General features: G+C 38.2%; 3 protein-coding genes across 3 annotated transcripts in view; 1 reads left to right on the top strand and 2 right to left on the bottom strand.

Moving 5' to 3' along the window:
• Positions 1-1,094: 1,094 nt before the first annotated feature.
• Positions 1,095-5,018, bottom strand: fbxo4 (F-box protein 4). Its single transcript, XM_008418330.3, has 7 exons — positions 4,701-5,018; positions 3,963-4,237; positions 3,651-3,871; positions 2,628-2,703; positions 2,360-2,532; positions 2,069-2,262; positions 1,095-1,983 (listed from the first exon to the last, which is right to left on the bottom strand). The coding sequence occupies exons 1-7, from the start codon at positions 4,854-4,856 to the stop codon at positions 1,900-1,902; spliced, it is 1,179 nt and encodes a 392-aa protein (XP_008416552.2). The 5' UTR covers positions 4,857-5,018; the 3' UTR covers positions 1,095-1,899.
• Positions 5,019-5,822: 804 nt separating this feature from the next.
• Positions 5,823-11,224, bottom strand: rimoc1 (rab7a interacting mon1-ccz1 complex subunit 1). Its single transcript, XM_008418331.2, has 6 exons — positions 11,070-11,224; positions 10,373-10,482; positions 7,277-7,423; positions 6,822-6,953; positions 6,177-6,288; positions 5,823-6,084 (listed from the first exon to the last, which is right to left on the bottom strand). Exons 1-6 carry the CDS (start codon positions 11,161-11,163, stop codon positions 5,849-5,851), a joined length of 831 nt encoding a protein of 276 aa, XP_008416553.1. The 5' UTR covers positions 11,164-11,224; the 3' UTR covers positions 5,823-5,848.
• A 917-nt stretch (positions 11,225-12,141) lies between these two features.
• oxct1a (3-oxoacid CoA transferase 1a) overlaps positions 12,142-19,755 on the top strand; it is a 44,332-nt gene continuing 36,718 nt past the window's right edge. Inside the window, exons 1-7 of the mRNA XM_008418332.3 lie at positions 12,142-12,501; positions 13,703-13,811; positions 14,450-14,540; positions 14,823-14,958; positions 15,120-15,269; positions 15,904-16,010; positions 17,043-17,103. Of these exons, the coding sequence (XP_008416554.2) occupies positions 12,397-12,501; positions 13,703-13,811; positions 14,450-14,540; positions 14,823-14,958; positions 15,120-15,269; positions 15,904-16,010; positions 17,043-17,103 (759 nt within the window). The 5' untranslated portion in view covers positions 12,142-12,396. The remainder of the gene's footprint in view (positions 12,502-13,702; positions 13,812-14,449; positions 14,541-14,822; positions 14,959-15,119; positions 15,270-15,903; positions 16,011-17,042; positions 17,104-19,755) is intronic.

The following is a 19,755-nucleotide window of genomic DNA, read 5'->3' as shown; positions in this document are numbered from 1 at the left end:
CACTGGTTGAGAAATGCTCATGGTTCAGACTTTAGTAGGAAGACTTTGAAAATATCTAGATAAGAACCTGCAATGTGTTCAACTTAACCCTCCGTAACTCTGTTTAGTATTTATTCACGTGAAAGTAGCTCAAAATCAACCTCAGGTTCACCTAAGAATGTTTTTTATTTGTTCAGATGACTGAACAAACATCAACTATTAGTGTTAGTCCCTACTTGGCCTTAGAACAGGTTGACCGTTATTAATGACTATCTAAACGTCATCCAAGCTGATTGTCCAGCCCGTATAAACTATGAACTCTCTACACAAACAGATACACAGGCAGACAAAACCAGACAGAAGGTAAGGAACTGCAGAGTGAGGACCAAAGACAAGACATCCTGTTTACACAGAACAGAAAGTAGAAAGAGTATGCCTGTCTCTCCTAGAAGCACACTAATTGCATACAGATGTCCACGGTTAGCAGGCTGGATTCACCATTATTTACTGAAAATTAAAGATTGCATGAAAAACCTAAACAAACAAACAAAAAGAAAAAAACAATCTCCGCTTCAATACCGTTAAAGTTTGCCTAATGGACCCAAATGGAAGCAATCATGATCTTGTTCGAAACCTACATGTGTATAAAAATGACTACTGAGACGGAGGAACCTTTTGATGGAAGGGGTTGGTTAGAGGAAAGAACATTTGCTGACAATTTAAGGTTACCAAGGGGACCAGAATAAAAGAGCGTCAGCGAAGCATATTATCTTGTCATACCTAACATGCTGGTGAAACGATCCTATTGTTGCCATTAAAGTGTCTGAGCTGCGCCATTATGGATGTAGAAAATGGAGGTGAAACAGGTTAGGTTGCCATTTTCCATTCAAAAACACAACTTTAACCACATTAAGGGAGAGGCGGTGGCAATCTGAGTGACGCAAATGTGCCGAGTTTAGAATTTAAAGAAAAGCAGGGCACTAAAAGATTAAAATATGATTCATGACATTTTACGAGCAACGATAGACAAAACATTTTACAGATGTTGACTGATATAATCTGCAGTGGGGAGCAGTGTAACACGTAAAAATAGTCAAACAGAAGGTCTAGGGATGTGAATGGGGCAAAAAGTATTTTTAATAGTCACTGCATATTAAATAAATTGACAAGAGTATGAACTGAGTAAAAAGGATAATTTGTTCCTGCTCTTAAGAAATAAAAACATGTGTATTCAACAAAAGCATCTTACAAAATGTTTCAATTATCCAATGTTCATCAAAAGTTCTTTTTGCTTTTTAATAGATTACTTGCCTTAATTTTCCTATGTGCAAATGTTTTATTTGAAGACTTCATTTCCTCCTAACATTTTCATGAAGACACTTTCACAGGACAGTTTCTAGTAAACATTCATAATTATGAAATCCAAGGGTCAAGAAAATATATAACATTTGTGATCGTACGGAAATGTAAAATAAACAAACATGTAAAAAAAGTGTCACCAAATTTTCTTCAAGGTGAGACGTTGCGTTTTTACAGCAGGTCTACCTTCCTTGATTTGCAAAGAAGTGAAAAAGTCTCAGTGCAGCTTCAGCATTTTGTTTTCTTGCAGTTAGTGTTAAATAATTCAGTTTGTTCGGTTTCTATGCTCTAGTGCCCAACTGGAATTCCTTCACTTGCACCATTTAAAAAAAGATATTCCTACCAGCTCACCCACATGAGTCCCAGTTTTCCTCTTTGCTGCTCAACCTTTTAATTAAACTCCAATGGCAGTGCTCCTCAAGTAAGACTTTGGCAGATCAGACAGTTACGCTTACAAGATGAAAACAATAAAATGGTGGATACTGACATCAAAATTAAGTGGCCGGGTGGTCTGTAGTCGAATTCTCTCTGATGGTATTGGGGCACACCGATATATCATCCCTAAATTTTGACGCCAGAAGACTTCAGCAGCCAGGCAATCCCATCTAAAACCCCTGTTAATGATTCTGCCACTGTATCCTGCACCTAGAAGGAAAACAGAAATACTTTTTGAAAATTATCTACATGGTTAAGTAGAAAGTTTGGAATTAATTACGTATGATAGAGTTACCATCCAGCGATTAGATAGCTGAGGAAGGCCAAGTCTCTTTGCCACATAAACGCAGGGCGTCCGACATTTGGCTCCATCACTCACTTCCTCTGGTTCTCGTGAGACACAGGAGAGCACCAGTAGTGGCTTAGCTGTGGAATCCCCCACAAAATTCAGCACAGCTCTAATCTGGGCCGCCTCAGACGCCCCATCACCTGAGAAATAAATGTTTTCATGCACTTATTTAAAGGTCAAAGATCACCAATGACTGCAAAAAAAAAAAAAAAAAAAAAACATTAAATTTTCCCACACCTTCTCCAGGTTCTGCATTGGCAACATAAATGAAGCCATCCACCTCCTGGCACACCTCCTGCACCTGAGGAGCAGGCGTAAAGACTGGATGACCCGTGTCATTAGTTCCTTCAAAGATAAAGAGCTTATTGCTGACGCTCTCCTTCTGCAGTCGTGCTTTCTCTCTCTCAGCTCTGCAGACAGAAAGCAAAGTTACTGTAGCTGTAGTGTAAGCAAAAAAGACTTGTGAATAACTGCAACTCTGTGACATCTTGAATAAAGATCTTACCCGTATGTGGAATATAGAGTTAGGATGTTAAATTTGTGTTGGTTGTTGAACAAGTAGCTGATCCCAGAGCCAATACCTAGAATAAAAACGGTGTCTGGATTTAGTTTGGTTTACCATTTTAGTAAGCTGTTTGACAGTAACTAGTAAGGAATGTAAATACTGCCATCATGTGGTAGGCCAATAAAACTACAAATAAGATAGAAATATTATGCATTCAATGCATGCAATTCTTTCATACTGTCTCATATTTCAACCTCAAATTCTATATAACAAATATTATTGGTATTTTATATGATAGACTAACTCAAAGAGGAAAGAAAGGGACTCTAAGTCTTAAAAATGTCATCACAGTAAAAGCACAACTACTCTATCGAGGTCTCAGATGTTTGTTGGAGAACAGTAATAAACTAGTGGTGAATAGTGTGGCCCAACTGTAAACTTAGACTTAGTCCATCAACCCCTTAAGTCAAGCAGGGAGAGGATTAATCTAAGAAGTAACCAAGAGACCAAAGAGTAATTCTGGAGGAGGTGCAGACATCCACAGCTCCTGCTGACTGGCCAGCTATTACGTCCTATATGAATCTGATATTCAAGGAGGGATTAAAAGAAATAAAGCCCTTGCTGAAAAAAAATTCTTAACATGTATTTTTTAAAAGTAACTACATGCCATGGAGGGTCGAACTGTTGCAATCGATGTTCACAGATGCTCTTCATCCAATCTGACTGAGTAGAGCCATTTATAAAGAACTGATATAACAAAGCAGTCTCTCTACTACTGGCAAACCCAGTAAAATACATTAAAGTTGGGGTTGTAATGTGGTAAAATAGAACAAAAAATTAAGTGGTATACTGTATACTGTCTACGGTCATGACTGGATTTTGAAGGTTTTTAGACGGTATTGCATAAGTCTTGGATTCAGGACGCAATAATAAAATGACAATTGTTTTTTTATTTATATTTGCAGATATAGAACTATCAACAAAACTAGCAATAACAAAAAGTAAAACTTAGCATTGCCTTACCATTTATCTGCCTGTGTGGAGTACCTGACACAGGTAGCAGATCGTGGGCACGCATCAGTCTTGTGACGAAAGAGACGTCAATCTCCTCCATGCCAGGCCCAAACATTGCATAGCGAGGTTCAGATGAGGGCATGAGGTAGTGAAGGAATGAGGTCAGAAGTTCATATGCTGGTCGGGAGGGCAACCACTGCTGTCTGCAGGATGGACAACCTTTCAGGTATCTGGTAAAACAAAGCAGTAATTTTAAAAAAAAGCATATGGAGGAAACTTTTACAAACTGGCTTTAAATCAATGCATTAAGAATATACCTACTCTGACATGTAGTCACATTTCAGTTCCCTATTTTTCTCTTCCTCTTCTTTTCTGTCATCCAAACTTTCATGTTCACTGACTAGCGGGGCATCCAGCAACTCCAGATCTGGCATCGTCAGATGATCGATGGATGACCAGTGTGGCATGTCCCGCAACAGGAAGTATTTCCACAGTAATGGATCCCTCACCATGGCCCTCCAGTACCGACAAGTGGCTCCCAGGTTGCAGATATCCACGGGAGAAAGAAAGGTCATGATCAGGAATTGCACGTCGACCTTTTGAAAAGAGGGATATGTTTAATTTATACATTTAAATACCGAATACTGGCCTGCTATAGAATCAGCAACATGTAAATTTTTTAAGCCTTAGTATCTAAATGTTTTAATGCAAGTGGTGAAAATAGTCAGACCTTTTATCTTTAGTGAGGGCAATATTCCATGGTTAGAATGAAGATCATAATAAGATCAATGTTAAGTGTAAATGTCTTAATTTTTCAAATCTCAAAAACCTTCTGATTAACAGACCACAAGGATTTAAATGAAATATTAGTAAACTGTACAGTTAATTCTATTAGGAAAACAAGCATTACTAAAAAATAAAGTCTTTAAAAAAAAGCCCCAACCTAACAGATGAGGGGAAAAAAAGATTGAAATAAACTTTTTTTTTTCCTAAATGTCAACTGTACACCGTAGAAGCTGAGCATACCATAACTACAATTGTTAAAAAAAAAATCCTTACAGGGAAGCTGTCCAAATATCCAAAGTGCGACGCCTCTTCTTCTTGCTCCTTATCCAACATTGAGCTTCTGGTAGCTTTCTCTGGAAAATATCGCTCACTGAAGCGCCTGAGGCTGCGAATCACCACGGACTTCAGCTGCCCATTTCTCCCAGCCATGGCTCCAGGTGTTAAAACTCACTGACAAGTAAGAACTTTCATCCCAGTGAAACGCGGTCAGCCAAACGACAACAAATGTGACGTTTCCTTATCTTTTACTTCCTCCTTGGTGGCAGTCCTGGGGCATTGTGGGTGATGTAGTTTTGCATGAACTGAAACGGATTCATAGCAAAACAAGTATAACATAATGCAAAAACATTTTCTGAAAACAAATCATATCTTTATTGTCAACAAGGACATAAAAAAAACAGATTTTTTTTTTCCTTCTTCAAATAACAGGCTCTGTATTAATGGTTACACTGCCAACGTTATCCAAGTGGAGTGGAAGGAAATGAATTTTATGATACATGGGAGAACGGGCAACACATTAGAAAAATGGCATCTACACACCTAAACATACTTAAAATTGGTCAAAATTTCTGAAACATCTTGCTTTACTTACAATGTGTATATTTTATACACACGTTAGCCACAGCTCTATTACATCTGAAACACATTAAAAATGGCAACAAAACAATAAATAAGATGTTATGTGCAATGTCACACATCCAGCTGGATTATTTTCAAATCTGAAACAATTGTAAAAAGTAGAGACGGCCATTTTATTTAAATAACACCCTCTGAATATTAATAATAAAGTTATTATAACATCTTTAGAGCAAACAACTGCTCCAAGCACTATTCAAGATGAGATCTGCACAATCAGCAGAAAAAAACAAAAAAAAAAACAAAAAAAACAATTAAGCTTCCTGTCTTTTCGTCTTTGTTTTTCTCTGACGTTCTAAACTCTCACATGCTCTGCCCGAGTTCTTTTGGACTAAGATAACCCAAAGACACCTTTTCATCACATACACATACAGGGTGTCCAGCTTCTTTTTTTTTTAAACACTGCACCTCTTTTATGGAGTTCCATATTTATTTGGGTTTGACACATTTGAACACTGAACTCAGATCTGCGCCTGATGGTAAGTTTTACACATGAGCACTTTATTTCACTGTAAAATACTAAGGATTTCCTTGGCATTTTCTGTATTCCAGCCCTGGCCCTGCAGAGGTCCCTCGCAGGCATTCACATATTTGTTCAGAATCTGTGTGCCGATGTCCCGAAACTGGAGGCCGTCTTCTTTGTGGTCTGTGGGGTCGGCGCTGCAGTCCTCATACTTGACGGCCCAGAAACACATTTCCCCAATGTACATCATCGTCAGCAGGTGGGTGTCTGAAAAAATACCTGTCAAAATACACAAGCAGATAACAGGCATGACAAAAAGGAAGGCAGGAAGGCATAACAGTGCTTTACTATTCAGAGATGAGCATATTTACCCTCAGATAAAATGCTTGCTCCACTGTCATGAAGCACCACCCCGTCACTGAGCTTCACTGTGTTTCTAACTTGCAGCATCCGCATCAAATACCGAACACCTTCTTGAATACACTGGATCAAAATGTGCATGTATGCCAAGAAAAAATGTTAGAAACTTTAGACACTTCTTAAACCAAACAAGGTCAAAATTAATGAGACATGACGTTTCACAAACGCTTCAACTGTAGTTCCTTGAATTCATACTGCTTTAACATATTACAGCAAGAAACGTCAACATGCTGTATTTTATTGGGGGGGGAGGTTTGTGTTAGGTCAGCTCACAGTAACTGTTCTATTAAATATCAGCAATAAAGGGTGTGAATACAAACGCACACCAGACTTTTCAGCTTTTCGTTGCAAAAAAAAATATATATATATACATATATATATATATATATATATATATATATATATATATATATATATTTATTTATTTATTTTTTTCCCCCCAAAACCAATATGTCATTTTCTTCTAATTATGCATTAGTTTGAATACTTTAATCACATAAAATTACAAATAAAATCCATCATTGTCTGTGGTTATACTGTGGCACAATGTGAAAAAGTTCAAGAGGTATGAATACTTCTCCAAAGCAAAGTGTTACCTTAATGAATGTGTCCTTGTTCTTCTTGATCCATTGCTTTCGCTGATGAAGGGTGTGGCAGTACATGTACAGCAGAGCTCCACGTCTCCAGTAGAGACATTCCAACAGCTCTGTGCCCAACACGCACTGCACCTATTAAACACCAACATAAACCAACAATGCAGTTTCATGACGACAGACCACTATGTAAACAAATCACACACCTGACACACATCCATGTCAGGTCAAAAATATTGGAAAATAAAATCAACAAAATACACGTGGAAAGAATTTTTAGCAGTTAGCTGAAGAAAGATAACAGAAAACTCTGCTGGATATGCTGGCTGGGGTGGGCGTGGAGGGGGTGCATCTTTTTCTTTAGTGTGCCTATATTCAGAATTTTTCAAAGTGAAATCTCTTAGAGAATATTTGAATAACAGACTCTGAAATGAATCTGTTCATAGAAACATGCACACCTCCTGTCCCGGTGCCAGTCGTGCCACCAACATCTCTGGCTCAGTCAGGTCTTGCAGCAGCTGCTGGATCTTAAATGGTGAGGAGTCTTCGGGGAATTCCTGATCCACCAATTGATTCTCTTCATAAAAAGTGATGTCAAGAATCACCTACATAGGAAAAAAAAACAAAAAAAAAACAAATACAGATCAATACATAAAGCGAAGAAATAAAAGTTCAAATACTTCTACAAAAATGCAATATACCCTAAAGTAGCACATAGAAGCACAATTATTGAAGTCTTTAATTGAGAGTGCTTTTAATTTTGAGACTTGTCATTTGCTTTAACAAAGCCCCTCTTTGACTTCTTACTGTGTCTCATCTAAATGTGCATTTTGAGCTAAATTACCATCTCTGGTGATGCATCATCAGCAAAAAAGGAGAATTTGTTCAGACTGAAATTCAAGGGAATTTGCTTCCTGGTAAAATGTTTGACTCATGGTAAACAACCCTGGCTCTTTACTTTAAATCCCCTTTTTAATCACACACACGGGTTTTGCTTGGATTGCTTTCTTAACCCTCTGATGTGTAACTGGGTCCTTTTTGACCCGGTGAGGTCATCTTTTAGAGATATCTTTGTAATGAAAAGTTTTCATCACTTCATATTCCAGGTATTCCTCAAGAAACATGTTACTGATATCATGCAATTCAAATTTTTAATTGAGCTTTTATACATTTTAAGAAATAGCATGTTTTATGTCACTACCCCATTCTACCGTGAGTGGGTCCAAAATGACCCGCATTCATTTCCTGTGGAATTTAATGGGAATCTTTGTTTCTTACCAACTGTGACTCTCAGGAAAACATTTTTTGTGAACCAAACACACTGAGATCTAAGTGTCACCCCTGAGTAATATTATTTTACATAGCAAGAACTTTTATATATACGTATTATCTTTATTTTTTATCTCACAAATGTGTTTGTGTGTGTCAATCATGAGTACTGTGACAACATTATTGTCACAAATCAACATATTAGCCTTCTTCAAAGTTAGCCAACACTAGTTATCTAACCAACTAGCTAACATTACCATCTATACTTTATTGTGCATGTGTATTATTTGTGTGTGTGTCTCTGTGTGTGTCTGACACCCTGGATGAGAAAACCAAGAGAGTGTGTGTTGAATGACATGCAAAACCTGTTGATCAATGTGTTCAAGGTTCTTTCTTTTATCATCTCAATAAATAAAATAAAAATTCATAGCTATATAAATAAATGCATAAATAAATGAGCCAGAAAATATAGAGTGTCTTCTTTGGGTCGGGGAGGATGTCCTGCCCCAAGTGGAGGAGTTCAAGTATCTCAGGATCTTGTTCACCAATGAGGGAATAATGGAGCAGGAGATCGACAGGTGGATTGGCGCAGCGTCTGCAGTGATTTGTCGTGGTGAAGAGAGAGCTGAGCCAAAAAGCGAAGCTCTTGATTTACCGGTTGATCTAAGTTCCTACCCTCGCCTATGGTCATGAGCTTTGGGTCATGTCCGAAAGAACAAGATCACGGATACAAGCGGCCAAAATTAGTTTTCCCTGTAGTGTGTCTGGGCTCTCCCTTAGAGATAGGATGAGAAGGACAGATATCCAGGAGGGACTCAGAGTAGAGCCTCTGCTCCTTCATGTCAAGAGGAGCCAGTTGAGGTGACTAGGCATCTGGTCAGGATGCCTCCTGGACGCCTCTCTGGTGAGGTGGTCCGGGCACGTCCCACCGGGAGGAGGCTCCAGGGAAGACCCAGGACACGCTGACGATGTTTCTCAGCTGGTCTGGGAATGGGTTCCCCCAGAGGAGCTGGAACAAGTGGCTGGGTAGAGCGAACTCTGAGCCTCCTTACTTAGGCTGCTGACCCCGGATAAACGGATAGACGGATGAATCACACACATACACACACTCACATGCATGATACACATAGCATAATAGAATAGAGACAGTAATGTTAGCTAGCTAGTTTCAAGAAACATGCTCTTTTGCAGCCCCCCACATGCCCACATACACATAATGGATGTTAACGTTGTCCATTATTGACATTTCATCATTGTTGTTGTAAAATTGCTGCTGTTGTCATTTTGTTCTAAAAACGTTTAAAAAAGTGAAAAATGAAAATATTTCAAACATGAAATAATTCTTGTGTGAAATAAAACACAGTAGAAAGTATTATACAAAACATTATTTTGAATCAAAATGACAAAAGTAGCATAAAAACACACTGATTGGAACCCGGGTCAAAAAGGACCCACTCACGGAAGACTGTATAGTCAGTCACTCACGCATCAGAGGGTTAAAATAGCTGCAAAACTAAACTAGCTTTCTACCAGGTAAGCATAAACAAGTGTGTCTGCAGCTAAACCTTTTTAGCTGCAGACACACTTGTAGCTGGTTTTTATGGCTGAACGAGAATACGATCAACTTCACGCATTTATGCTGCTAAGTTTAACCCCACACACAGAGGGACATATCAAAAAGTATATGTAGTGGCTAAATGTAGGCAAACATGTGTTTACAGGAAGTTTTGACTCAGAAATTAGACTTAAGTCTGAACTCCTCCTACAACACAGATCAGTCTCTTTGATCTGATGCAATTTACCCACATGTTAATAAGGGATTATGCATTCATTCATTTGGGGGAAACTCCACACATATTTACATATACTAATAGAAACCAGAACAATTACGTATGCTGGGTTATGGGGAAGCTGATGCTCATTTCCATCAGTAAATGAGTGAGACCAGGATACACCCTGGACAATACAGATACAAGCGTGGGACAAACAACCACTCCGTCACACCTAATAGCAATTTAGAGAGTCCAGCTAACCTAACATTCATTTTTGTGGGTGACACAAGCAAATATGAGGAAAACCCACTTCCACCCAAGGGGTGCAACAAAGCTAGTAAGTGCGCCACCTTGTGAAATGGATCTCATAAACAAACACAAAAAACATGCTGGTTGAATGTGATAAGTACTGTCAGGATTCCCATTCTGAGGAATCAAGCAATCTGATACATATTTCTGTTTTACAATAAACTCTTTAGTGGCAGAATAATGGATTGCTGAGTGAAGAAAAACCTGTGTGTAATCCTGAAGCAGCTTGGAAAGGTTCAAGCTTTCTCCTCCATGTCTGTAAAAGCCTTTCAACTTCTCTAGTATTGCAGACGCATTCTGCAAATAGTCATCATCTATTAAAACAGAGAAAAAAAAACCACGTTAATACTCACACCTTAGGCGTAACATTAAAAATGCACGAAAATTAGAAACAACTTCTAAAAGGCTTTCTTAGCATCGAAAGCGCAGTGGTTAGCTTTTGGGGGGTCATGTTGTGACCAGACTAAACGAGCTCAGTGGTTTGCAGTGATATCGCAATGCTTACATTCTACGGCAAACAATTATTCCAACTGTTTATTTTTGTATCTGGTTTAGCGTCGGTTTCTTAAATAACATTCCTCAGCTGCTTTTAAGCTAATGTTTCACTGTTCGCCATTAACTATATATGTGTAAAAAAAGACAATAAGTACAAAACAAACCACAACTTAGACAATAAACGTCATTATGAAGCTGCTGAGCTACCGGTTGGTTAAAAGTTAAAGTAAATGAGTTGTCAAACCGCATAGTTTTAGACATCAGTTGTTGCTATGGCTGCAAGCTAACGTTCGTTAGTTAGCTTCTCAGCTAAACAACCCAGGAAAAAAAAAATTCTCTTCTGAAAAGAAAATATTCAAGACAGTCACAAAGCAACAAATAATAGAGCGCTATGGGTAATCGATACCTTGCTTTTCAGCCCGGAGACATGAACATTTGTTGTCTATCTCAAATATTCTCCTCTCCAACTCAAAATCGTGTCGCCTGTAGTCGTCTGCCATGACTACACAAAGTATACGTCACGTGAGCAGGTGGTTACTGAGGTAGACGTAGAACGAGTAGACGCTGCTTTGGCTGCGTTGGCCAGTGCGAACAAAACGTCAACAGGCATCTCGAGTCAGCGGATGCGCCATGTTGGGAGAGGAATATTCACATTTAATATGCCTCTCAAAAGAACTTAATGGCGCCTAGCCACTTTCTTCTCACTGTGAGATCCAGGGCAAAAATAGACAAAAGAAGATAGATCCGAAATTCTTGTAAGCTACTAATCAACAGATCATAGCAGAACTCTATCCATAATTAAAATAAAGGTATACATCTCAAAAGATCAGAAAATTGTATAAAAATTCAATTTAGTCACTCATTCGCATTATAACTCTCACATATTATATTGATTCACTCAAGGAGTGAAATACGTCAAGCCTTGTTTTCTTGGAATTTTTATGAATATAACTTAGCCTACATATAAACTCCAAATTCAGTGTCTGTCATTCTGAGAAGGTTACCCTTTGTCACCAATTCTGTTCATAACCTTTGTGGAAATAATTTCTAGGTGCAGCCAAGCTATTAAAGAGATCAATTTTAGTGATCTCACAGTTGAGTCTGCTTTTTGTGGATGATGGGGTTCTATTAGCTTCATCAGATAATGATCTCTGGTTTTCTCTGGAACCTTCTGAGTGTGAAGCAGCCAGTATGAAAATCAGCACCTCCAAATTTAAGACTATGGTCTTGAGGGTAAATAGTCCTCTCTAGGTTAGAGACAAGAATGAATCATCATGGTTCAAATAATATAATGAGAGAACACCACTACAAAAAATGCCACTCACAATATGGTGGCAACGCTGCGTAAGCTCATGCAAGTTCTATTCTTTCTAGGTCTAGGGTTTTCTCAACCTTTTTGACGTGCGTTTTTTCTCCTGGTCGTAAAGGCGCTTCTCAAAACAAAGTTTATAAAAACAAAATAATTTTTTTGGCTTGCGTCTTGTCACATGACCTTACGAAATTACGTCGAAGCCAAATTAATTTTATGTTATTTTTACCCTGCATAAAGCCATAGCAAAGCGGTGGCGAAAGGGTTAAAATTAAATGAGCAGGTCATGCCTTTGAAAACATCCCTTTTGTGAAGAGTGTTTAGGAACGCCGTCGAGCTATTAGGGGAGGGCACCAAGCTGCATTCAGCTGTCTTTCAGCCTGCTGCATAATTAATTTAACCCTCGCGTATACATCCAAAAAAGATGGCGACCCTTACAGCGTTTTGCAGAGCCGAGGGTTTACTCTTCAAAAACCTCTCAGGTCACCGAAGAGCCAGAGTAAACTTCGCCAGCCACCGCCTCCTAAAGGTCTGTTTTTGAACTATGGCTCAAATGTATCTTAGAAGGAACAAAAGGTGGAGTGGTTGACGTGTCTTAACTATCGCGAAGGAGTTTCTGTTTGTTGGCTGCAAAACTCGATATCACATTAGCCTCTCGATACCCAAGGACGTACCTTGGAAGTACAGCTAAAAGTCTGCTATTGCTGAGAACACAAGGACGCAGTACTTGAGAAATGTTGGCGCCCAGCTAAGATTTTAATAATAATGGTCCAGTTTTACTCGGGTATGGGCTTTTGTTCATATCTATAATGGACAGTAAATTGTTAATTTGACATATCAAATATGCATAAGCAATTTACTTTTTTTTATCATCATCAGGTAAACTCATACCTAAAATACACACCGAAAACAAAAACGGATGCAAAAGTTTTATTTTAGAAATAATGCATTTTTTTAAAATGCCCTCCAAAAAACAGCCGGTGTTCTGACTATCAGTGCATTACCAGGAGGTAGGACGGATTTACGGGTACCATTGATAAACAGAACACCTGCTGTTGGTGCAGGACATTGATTCCGTGACTGTCTAATCATAACTAGGAGTTTGAATGCAGGGAAACTGCAACCAGTGGTGTATCAAGCTTTTCAAATTGTGGGGGGATGTGAAGCAAATTCCAATCGGTGCATGGAGGGAGGGCGACGCTACCTTTTCTGAATCTACCTCTAAAAATGTAACGTGTTATTTTTCTGCAACTGCACAAACGGGACAACCTGCATTTGAGACCCTGAAAACACAGGGTTGCATGGGTCAGTTATTTATGTGTGGAAGAAAATTAAATGATGACACTGTATTTCAACCTGCAGGCTAGAGCTTCTAAATAATGTAACGTCTGAGATTATTGAGCCCCTGATTACCATCATCATTGTTGGTCAGGATTTGTTTGCCTGTGAATAATGAGACAATCCAACAACTATCAACCATTATGTGTGAGGGCAGAGGAGAAGGTCATATTCAACCTCATCAGTTAAAAGCCCTAATTTTCAAAAAATAAACAGCAATAAATAACTGAAGGATGTATATAATACCAGTACAAGTTATGAAAGAAATGTTCTTTTTGGATTTTAATTTTTGAACTATTTTAATATTTGTATTATATTGGTTCAACATAACGTGCAGCTCAATTACATGTCAGTCCATGTACCTAACTCACTCCCTCTTGTTCTTTCTGCAGACTTGTGGTTGCTACTTTTCCACGTCCAGCCCGAGAAGTTCGCAGTTCTACTCGGATCCAACAGAGGCAGTGAAGGATATTCCTAATGGTGCTACTATTCTGGTCGGAGGTAATATTTAGCATTTTCTAAAAAATAAAAGGAACATCTACGTCAACAGAATGGCTTCAGTAGCATAGAGCTAATTGCACGTTCAACACAGAAAGTAGCTGTGCAGTGGCAACTTTACTACGAAGAGGTGTTAGCCTGAGCATGCTGGCTGGTTACAATTTAAACATTGAGCATGCACAAATTCCTTGTCTCTTATTTATAGTCAAGCTCACAGTGACATTGTTGGACATTTTCCACTGCGTCACATTCCTGTTTGAGGGAAGTGTCATGTAAAGGCAATAATAAAACATTAACCTCTGAGTGTTCTGGTAAAAGATTTCACTTGTTAAACTCAATAGCCTAGATTTCTAAAGTTTATGATAGCACAACAATCATAAACACACGACTTTTAAGGACATGATCATCTGACCGGTGTGACATTCAAAGAAGTTGAATTTCCAATGGCGTCATCCTTGGACTTTGGGTTTTTGTGTGTGATTTGTAATTGTCATGTGCCTATTTGCTCTACAAATTTGACATGTCCCAAACATACAAGGTGAAAGTTCAACTTGATCTTGATGAGTCACCTTTCGCACAGTGATTCTGTTTATTATTGCTGTTTTATGTCATTATTATTTGTCTGATATTTTCCAACACAGGCTTTGGGTTGTGTGGGATTCCAGAGAATCTAATCAACAGTTTGCTGAAGACTGGCGTAAAGGGCCTCACTGCAGTCAGTAATAATGCAGGGTAAGAGTGTTCATTTGTTCATTTTTTTTTTATGTCAGTGTGGAAATTAGGAGGTATGCTGATTCTGTGTTTGTAAATGCATTAAATTGTTTATAATTTAGTACATTTGCAGAAGTAGAGGTATTTTGTTCAATTATACTAACAGAAATGTAATCCTTGTGGTTTTTTACCTTGTGACCCAAAACTGATCCAAATTAATTTAGGTGATGGGTACATAAGGATTAAAAAAAAATTATCCTTAAGATTCTTTAAAATTCTTTTGTGACAATTTTTTTTTCCTAGAGTGGATAACTTTGGCCTGGGCCTGTTGCTGCAGACCAAGCAGATCAAAAGGATGATTTCCTCCTACGTAGGAGAGAACGCTGAGTTTGAGAGACAGTATTTGTCAGGAGAGCTGGAAGTGGAGCTAACGCCACAGGTTGGTGTGGAAATGTTAGAATACAACACAGACATTACCAAGAAAACAATTCATGTTTTCAATAGGTTAAACTTTAACAACACCCTTTTTTATTTAAAAAAAAAAGTAAATTCTTCAGATAATGGCTCAGTTGCAATAAATGTGTCTCTTCCTCACCACAGGGGACTCTTGCAGAAAGGATCAGGGCAGGAGGTGCTGGGGTTCCAGCCTTCTTCACTCCCACTGGCTATGGCACTCTGATCCAAGAGGGAGGCTCTCCTATTAAGTACAACAAAGATGGCAGCGTTGCTATTGCTAGCGAGGAGCGAGAGGTTAGACTGCTCTTCCCTCGGCTTTTGGTTGCTTCATACTTTAAATGCAAGATTCCATTTTCTAAAAAGTCCTGGGGGCAAATAGTTTTTGCAAGGGAAGGTGAGTTTCTGGTGGGTGAGGAGAAACCACTCTTTCTTACTTCCTTGTTTTTTTTACGGAACTCAACCACTCACTTCGCAAGACAAGCGCTCACTACGTCCTGCTTTTTATTGTAGCCAATAAGTTTCCTCACACTCATTTAGCACTTTCTTGTTGGGATGAAAATCATGAATTACAGTTGTGTACTATATGCAACATCAACTTTACTGATGATGTCATGGCATAATTATATTTCACCTAACTACTGAAGTGTACAATTTTGCACAATTGTACACTTCAAAAATTGTGCTATAGTTGTCCCCATATGTAGCTTCTGCAAACCCTTGTCTCCACAGAAAATATATTTGGTTTTGAACATAAATCAATGGAGTCGGTAAAGCAAGCCGGCATAGCTGGCTGATTTAAGACTAATACTCTGTGTTAAACCTATTTATGATATTACAGTGATGAGATGTGGGCTTTATTTCCAGTTGCACTGTATGATAGAGTCCTGAATTTCTTTCTTTTGGATCTGCTGTGTTGTTTTATCTACAGGTGCGGGAGTTTAATGGCAGGCATTATGTTATGGAAAAAGCCATCACTGGGGATTTTGCCCTGATCAAGGCATGGAAAGCTGACAAAGCAGGAAACATTGTTTTTAGGTAAATATACAACATTTTGAAAGAAAGGAAAACCTACTTTATGTACAGACTTGCTAGAATGAACTTTTTTCCTTCTTTAGATTAAACTTGGTGTAAATGTGGGAAATTAAGTTTCAGGAGAAAATGCTAACCTTTTCACATCATTGTGTAAAACTTGTTGCAGGCATGTCTCGTATCTTGAATATGTTGTTGTTCCCACACAGCAGCCTGCTTTATGTTGATTTTTTTTTTTCATACTGGTAAGTGCAATAATATTTGTAAAGTATCTGGATCTACACTTGGTATTGCTGACATCATTTATTTTCTGACAGCCAGGTGGCAGGTTGTCAGCCATATTTCAGGCCCGTTTTGCTGTGTATGTTGGTCCTGTTTATAGACAGGTGCACATCAGCACATTGCTGATGTATAAAAAAGTATTTTTGTTATTCAGTAAAACTTTTGGCCCTTAAGACAAGTTTTTTTCTCTGCTTTTCTGTGTGTTGTTGTTGCAACAGTGTAATCCTTCATACTTTCTGCTTTTCTTGCATCCTTTTATTGTGGTTTGAAAATATTCCAGGGCTTCTAAACCAAGGAAAGCTAAAAGGAAGAAACACTTTAGAAAATTCTTGATAAAATGCTTTTTTTCATATGTAATAGTTTTGTTATTGTTAATCTTACTTGATCACAGATTAAATTAAACCTTGGGTTACTATTTTTCTACTGTATGCACTAGTTAAAAAAATGGTATTTTGAAGTGTTTTACAAGTTTTGTTTATATAACTTGCTCACAGTAATATTGATAATAATTTAAACTTAATTTCATTTAAACTTAATTTCATTCATCAAATGCACTGATCTTGACTTTTGTATAGTTTTTTTTTATCCTCAAGAGGGCAGTGTTCTCCAGTTCAGCACCAGCTGATTGAGAGGTTGGATAGCAGACACTCCTTTCAACCCTTTTTTAAAAGCCCATTTTGCCTCCAGTTTTGGAATAAAAATTTTCCCAGCATAATAACTTTCTAGAAATCATGTGCTTGTGTTTGTGTCTTACAGGAAAACGGCTAGAAACTTCAACCAACCCATGTGCAAGGCAGCCAAAACCACAATTGTTGAGGTATGCATAAATGTTCATTTAATATGTAGGGAGCATTTAGACTTGTGTTATTAATAAAAACAAAACAAAAATGATAATTGAACATTGTTAAAAATGTTATAAATACTCCCAAATATATTGTCCCCAAATATATTGGTCGCTCTTTTCTTTAAAAATAGTATTGATTTAAGGAACATTAGAATGCAATGTTGTGACATTTTGAGATGCATTAAGTATTCACTGCCGTCCTGAATGATTGGAGGAAAGTTTTTTTTTTTGGTTAAAATATTTCTTAATTGATTCCAGGATGTCTAACTTGGGCCTAAGTCTGCACTCTTTTCCTAAATCACTGTTGCACAATTTGAATCCAATGCCTCCAAACATTTTTCAAAACAAGAGTCCACAATTGTGAAGTAGAATGAAAGTGATTCATGATTTTCAATATCAAAAAGTGTGAAAACGTGTACAAGTGTACAAGCTCTATACACTTGTATAGAGCTTCCACTGAATCAACCCTTTGTAGAATCCTGTTTTTTTTTTTTTTTTTTACAACTGTGACCAGGTTGGAGAGTGGCTGTGGGCAGCAGTTTTTAAGATCCATCTCAAGATAGATTTTAGGTCTAGACTTTGACCGGGTCATTTGAGCTTATGAATGGGCTTTTATTTAAATTACATATATGAAATTCCAGGGTATGCTCAGATTCAGAATGCTTTTATTGTTATTGTACCAAAGTACAGCAAAATTCATTTCAATACAACCCATCCAAAGAAGACAAACAGACAAAAACAATGAAGACTGATGCCTGGGGCTGCAACTATCAAAGGTGCTGCCCTGCAACTTTCAAATGACAGAATCAGCTTTATTGGTCAGAATTGTGAGTACAAACAACAAACCTTGGTTTCACACACTCTCAGCACACAGACAATAACGATTAATGTATAATATTTAGAGGAAATATTTAAAGGATGACCAGTTTTTTTTATGAAGACAAGAGGAAATGCAGGTTGTGGTAGTTCAAATATCCTAATTTTATTTCATAGTAGAGTAGTAAGTAAGTTGGGCTGTAAGATGTTCATTGTGTTCATCAGAGAGACAACCTGGGGTAGAAACTATCTATGGCTTTTGCAAATAGGGCTTTGTAGTGCTGATCTGAAAGTAAAAATTTAAACGGTTTATGTCCAGGATATGGGGGGTCTGCAGAGATGTTAGCTGTCCTTTTCCTGACCCTGTTCCTGTAGAAGTCCTGAATGGAGGGAAGGTCAGCCCTACGATCTGTTATAAAATGAAAGGGTATGAATACTTTTGTAAAATACTGCATCAAAACATTCCCATATAAAATGTCTGTCTGGAACAGTGGTTCTTAACCTTTTTTGAGGTACCGAACCCCCCAGTTGCATATGCGCATTCACCGAACCCTTCTTATTCCGACCCCGCCCCCCGACACACAAAATACTTTGCGGTATTCTGATTTAGTAATGTAATTATATTAGGTGTGTAACCACCCCCACACCACTGGAGGCAGTAGCAACCCCGAAAAGATGCGACTAAGGAGCAGATTTAGACTATAGAATTTGGTAAAAACTGTGAGCTTTGCGGAAGTAATTAAAGACAAAAGTTCAAATCCATGCTGAGAGTGGAACTCCTTCAATCAGTGCTCATCTGCAGCACTGATTAGCTAAGCAATGTAACGTGATCCTCTGCAGCAAGTGATGGCAAAGCAGGGTGCGTCATCACAACTTTACACAAGTGTGTCTTTACCTCCGCGGCAGAGGCTCCGCCGAACCCTTGAGACCGACTCACCGAACCCCTAGGGTTCGATCAAACCCAGGTTAAGAACCACTGGTCTAGAGGCTAAACAACTCAAACTACCTGAAAGAGATTGCAAGATATTTGTAGGCTGGAAACTGAGAACTGGTTCTCAGACTTTTTACCTGATAAAATAAAGGTTCAATAATAAGATTCTGGTTCATGCAGAATAAACAACCAATATAAAACAAGGCTCTTTTAAGTGACAAACTAAGTCTTAATAGTTGCAGCTTAAAAATGTCTCAACAAACTCCCAAATTTATTTATATTTCACTGAATTGAACTCTGATATTAGGTATTATTTATAGATAAGGCGTAATACTCTGTGCAGAAGGCTGTCCATGACATGCCTTGTTTCAGTCTAGCTGTCTGGTCTCCTACTTGTCTAGCATTTGACAGTTTAGAATTGTCATCGCTTATCTTTTCCTTGTGTGTCTCCCTCTCGGCTCCACCAACACACAGCTTCACACCTCCGATGTAGACACTGCTCAGAGAAAGTGTGTGTGTGTGTTAAGATGAACCTATAAATGCAAGCACTTTCTCAAAATAAAAAGCTGTGGTCAGCTCTTGTATGATGCTGTAAATATCTAGAGAACCAAAAGCATATTTTTAATTATTTCACAGTTGCTGGACCTGAGATGTGGTTTACTGCTGATTTTAGAAGTATTGGAAAGGGAGAATAAATTGAGTCACCATGGAGCTGCTGTGGGCTTAATACGTTAACTAATTTGTTCCAGTCGCTGAGCCATAAAGTTTCCTGCTTAATTAAAAGAACTTCTTGATTTCAGCTGTATGTCGTCATGAAAATTTGTTGTGGTCGCAACCATGACAGTGATGGCTTATTAAATAATGAAGAATTGGTGCAA

Source organism: Poecilia reticulata, chromosome 9 (assembly GCF_904066995.2).
Source record: "Poecilia reticulata chromosome 9, P_reticulata-male-v2, whole genome shotgun sequence".
NCBI classification, from domain to species: Eukaryota; Metazoa; Chordata; class Actinopteri; order Cyprinodontiformes; family Poeciliidae; genus Poecilia; species Poecilia reticulata.
Note: the sequence above shows the minus strand (reverse complement) of the source record. Positions and strands in the feature narration are given on the sequence as shown.

Excerpts from the sequence above, each read along its gene's own strand:
- fbxo4 (XM_008418330.3), bottom strand. The coding sequence starts at position 4,856 with ATGGCTGGGAGAAATGGGCAGCTGAAGTCCGTGGTGATTCGCAGCCTC. Across the intron at positions 3,872-3,962 it reads AAATGTGACTACATGTCAGA|ATACCTGAAAGGTTGTCCAT; the intron begins GTAGGTATATTC and ends TTGTTTTACCAG. Across the intron at positions 2,704-3,650 it reads TCCACACAGGCAGATAAATG|GTATTGGCTCTGGGATCAGC; the intron begins GTAAGGCAATGC and ends TTTTTATTCTAG.
- rimoc1 (XM_008418331.2), bottom strand. The coding sequence starts at position 11,163 with ATGGCAGACGACTACAGGCGACACGATTTTGAGTTGGAGAGGAGAATA. Across the intron at positions 10,483-11,069 it reads TCTCCGGGCTGAAAAGCAAG|ATGATGACTATTTGCAGAAT; the intron begins GTATCGATTACC and ends CTGTTTTAATAG. Across the intron at positions 7,424-10,372 it reads TGCTTCAGGATTACACACAG|GTGATTCTTGACATCACTTT; the intron begins GTTTTTCTTCAC and ends TTTCCTATGTAG.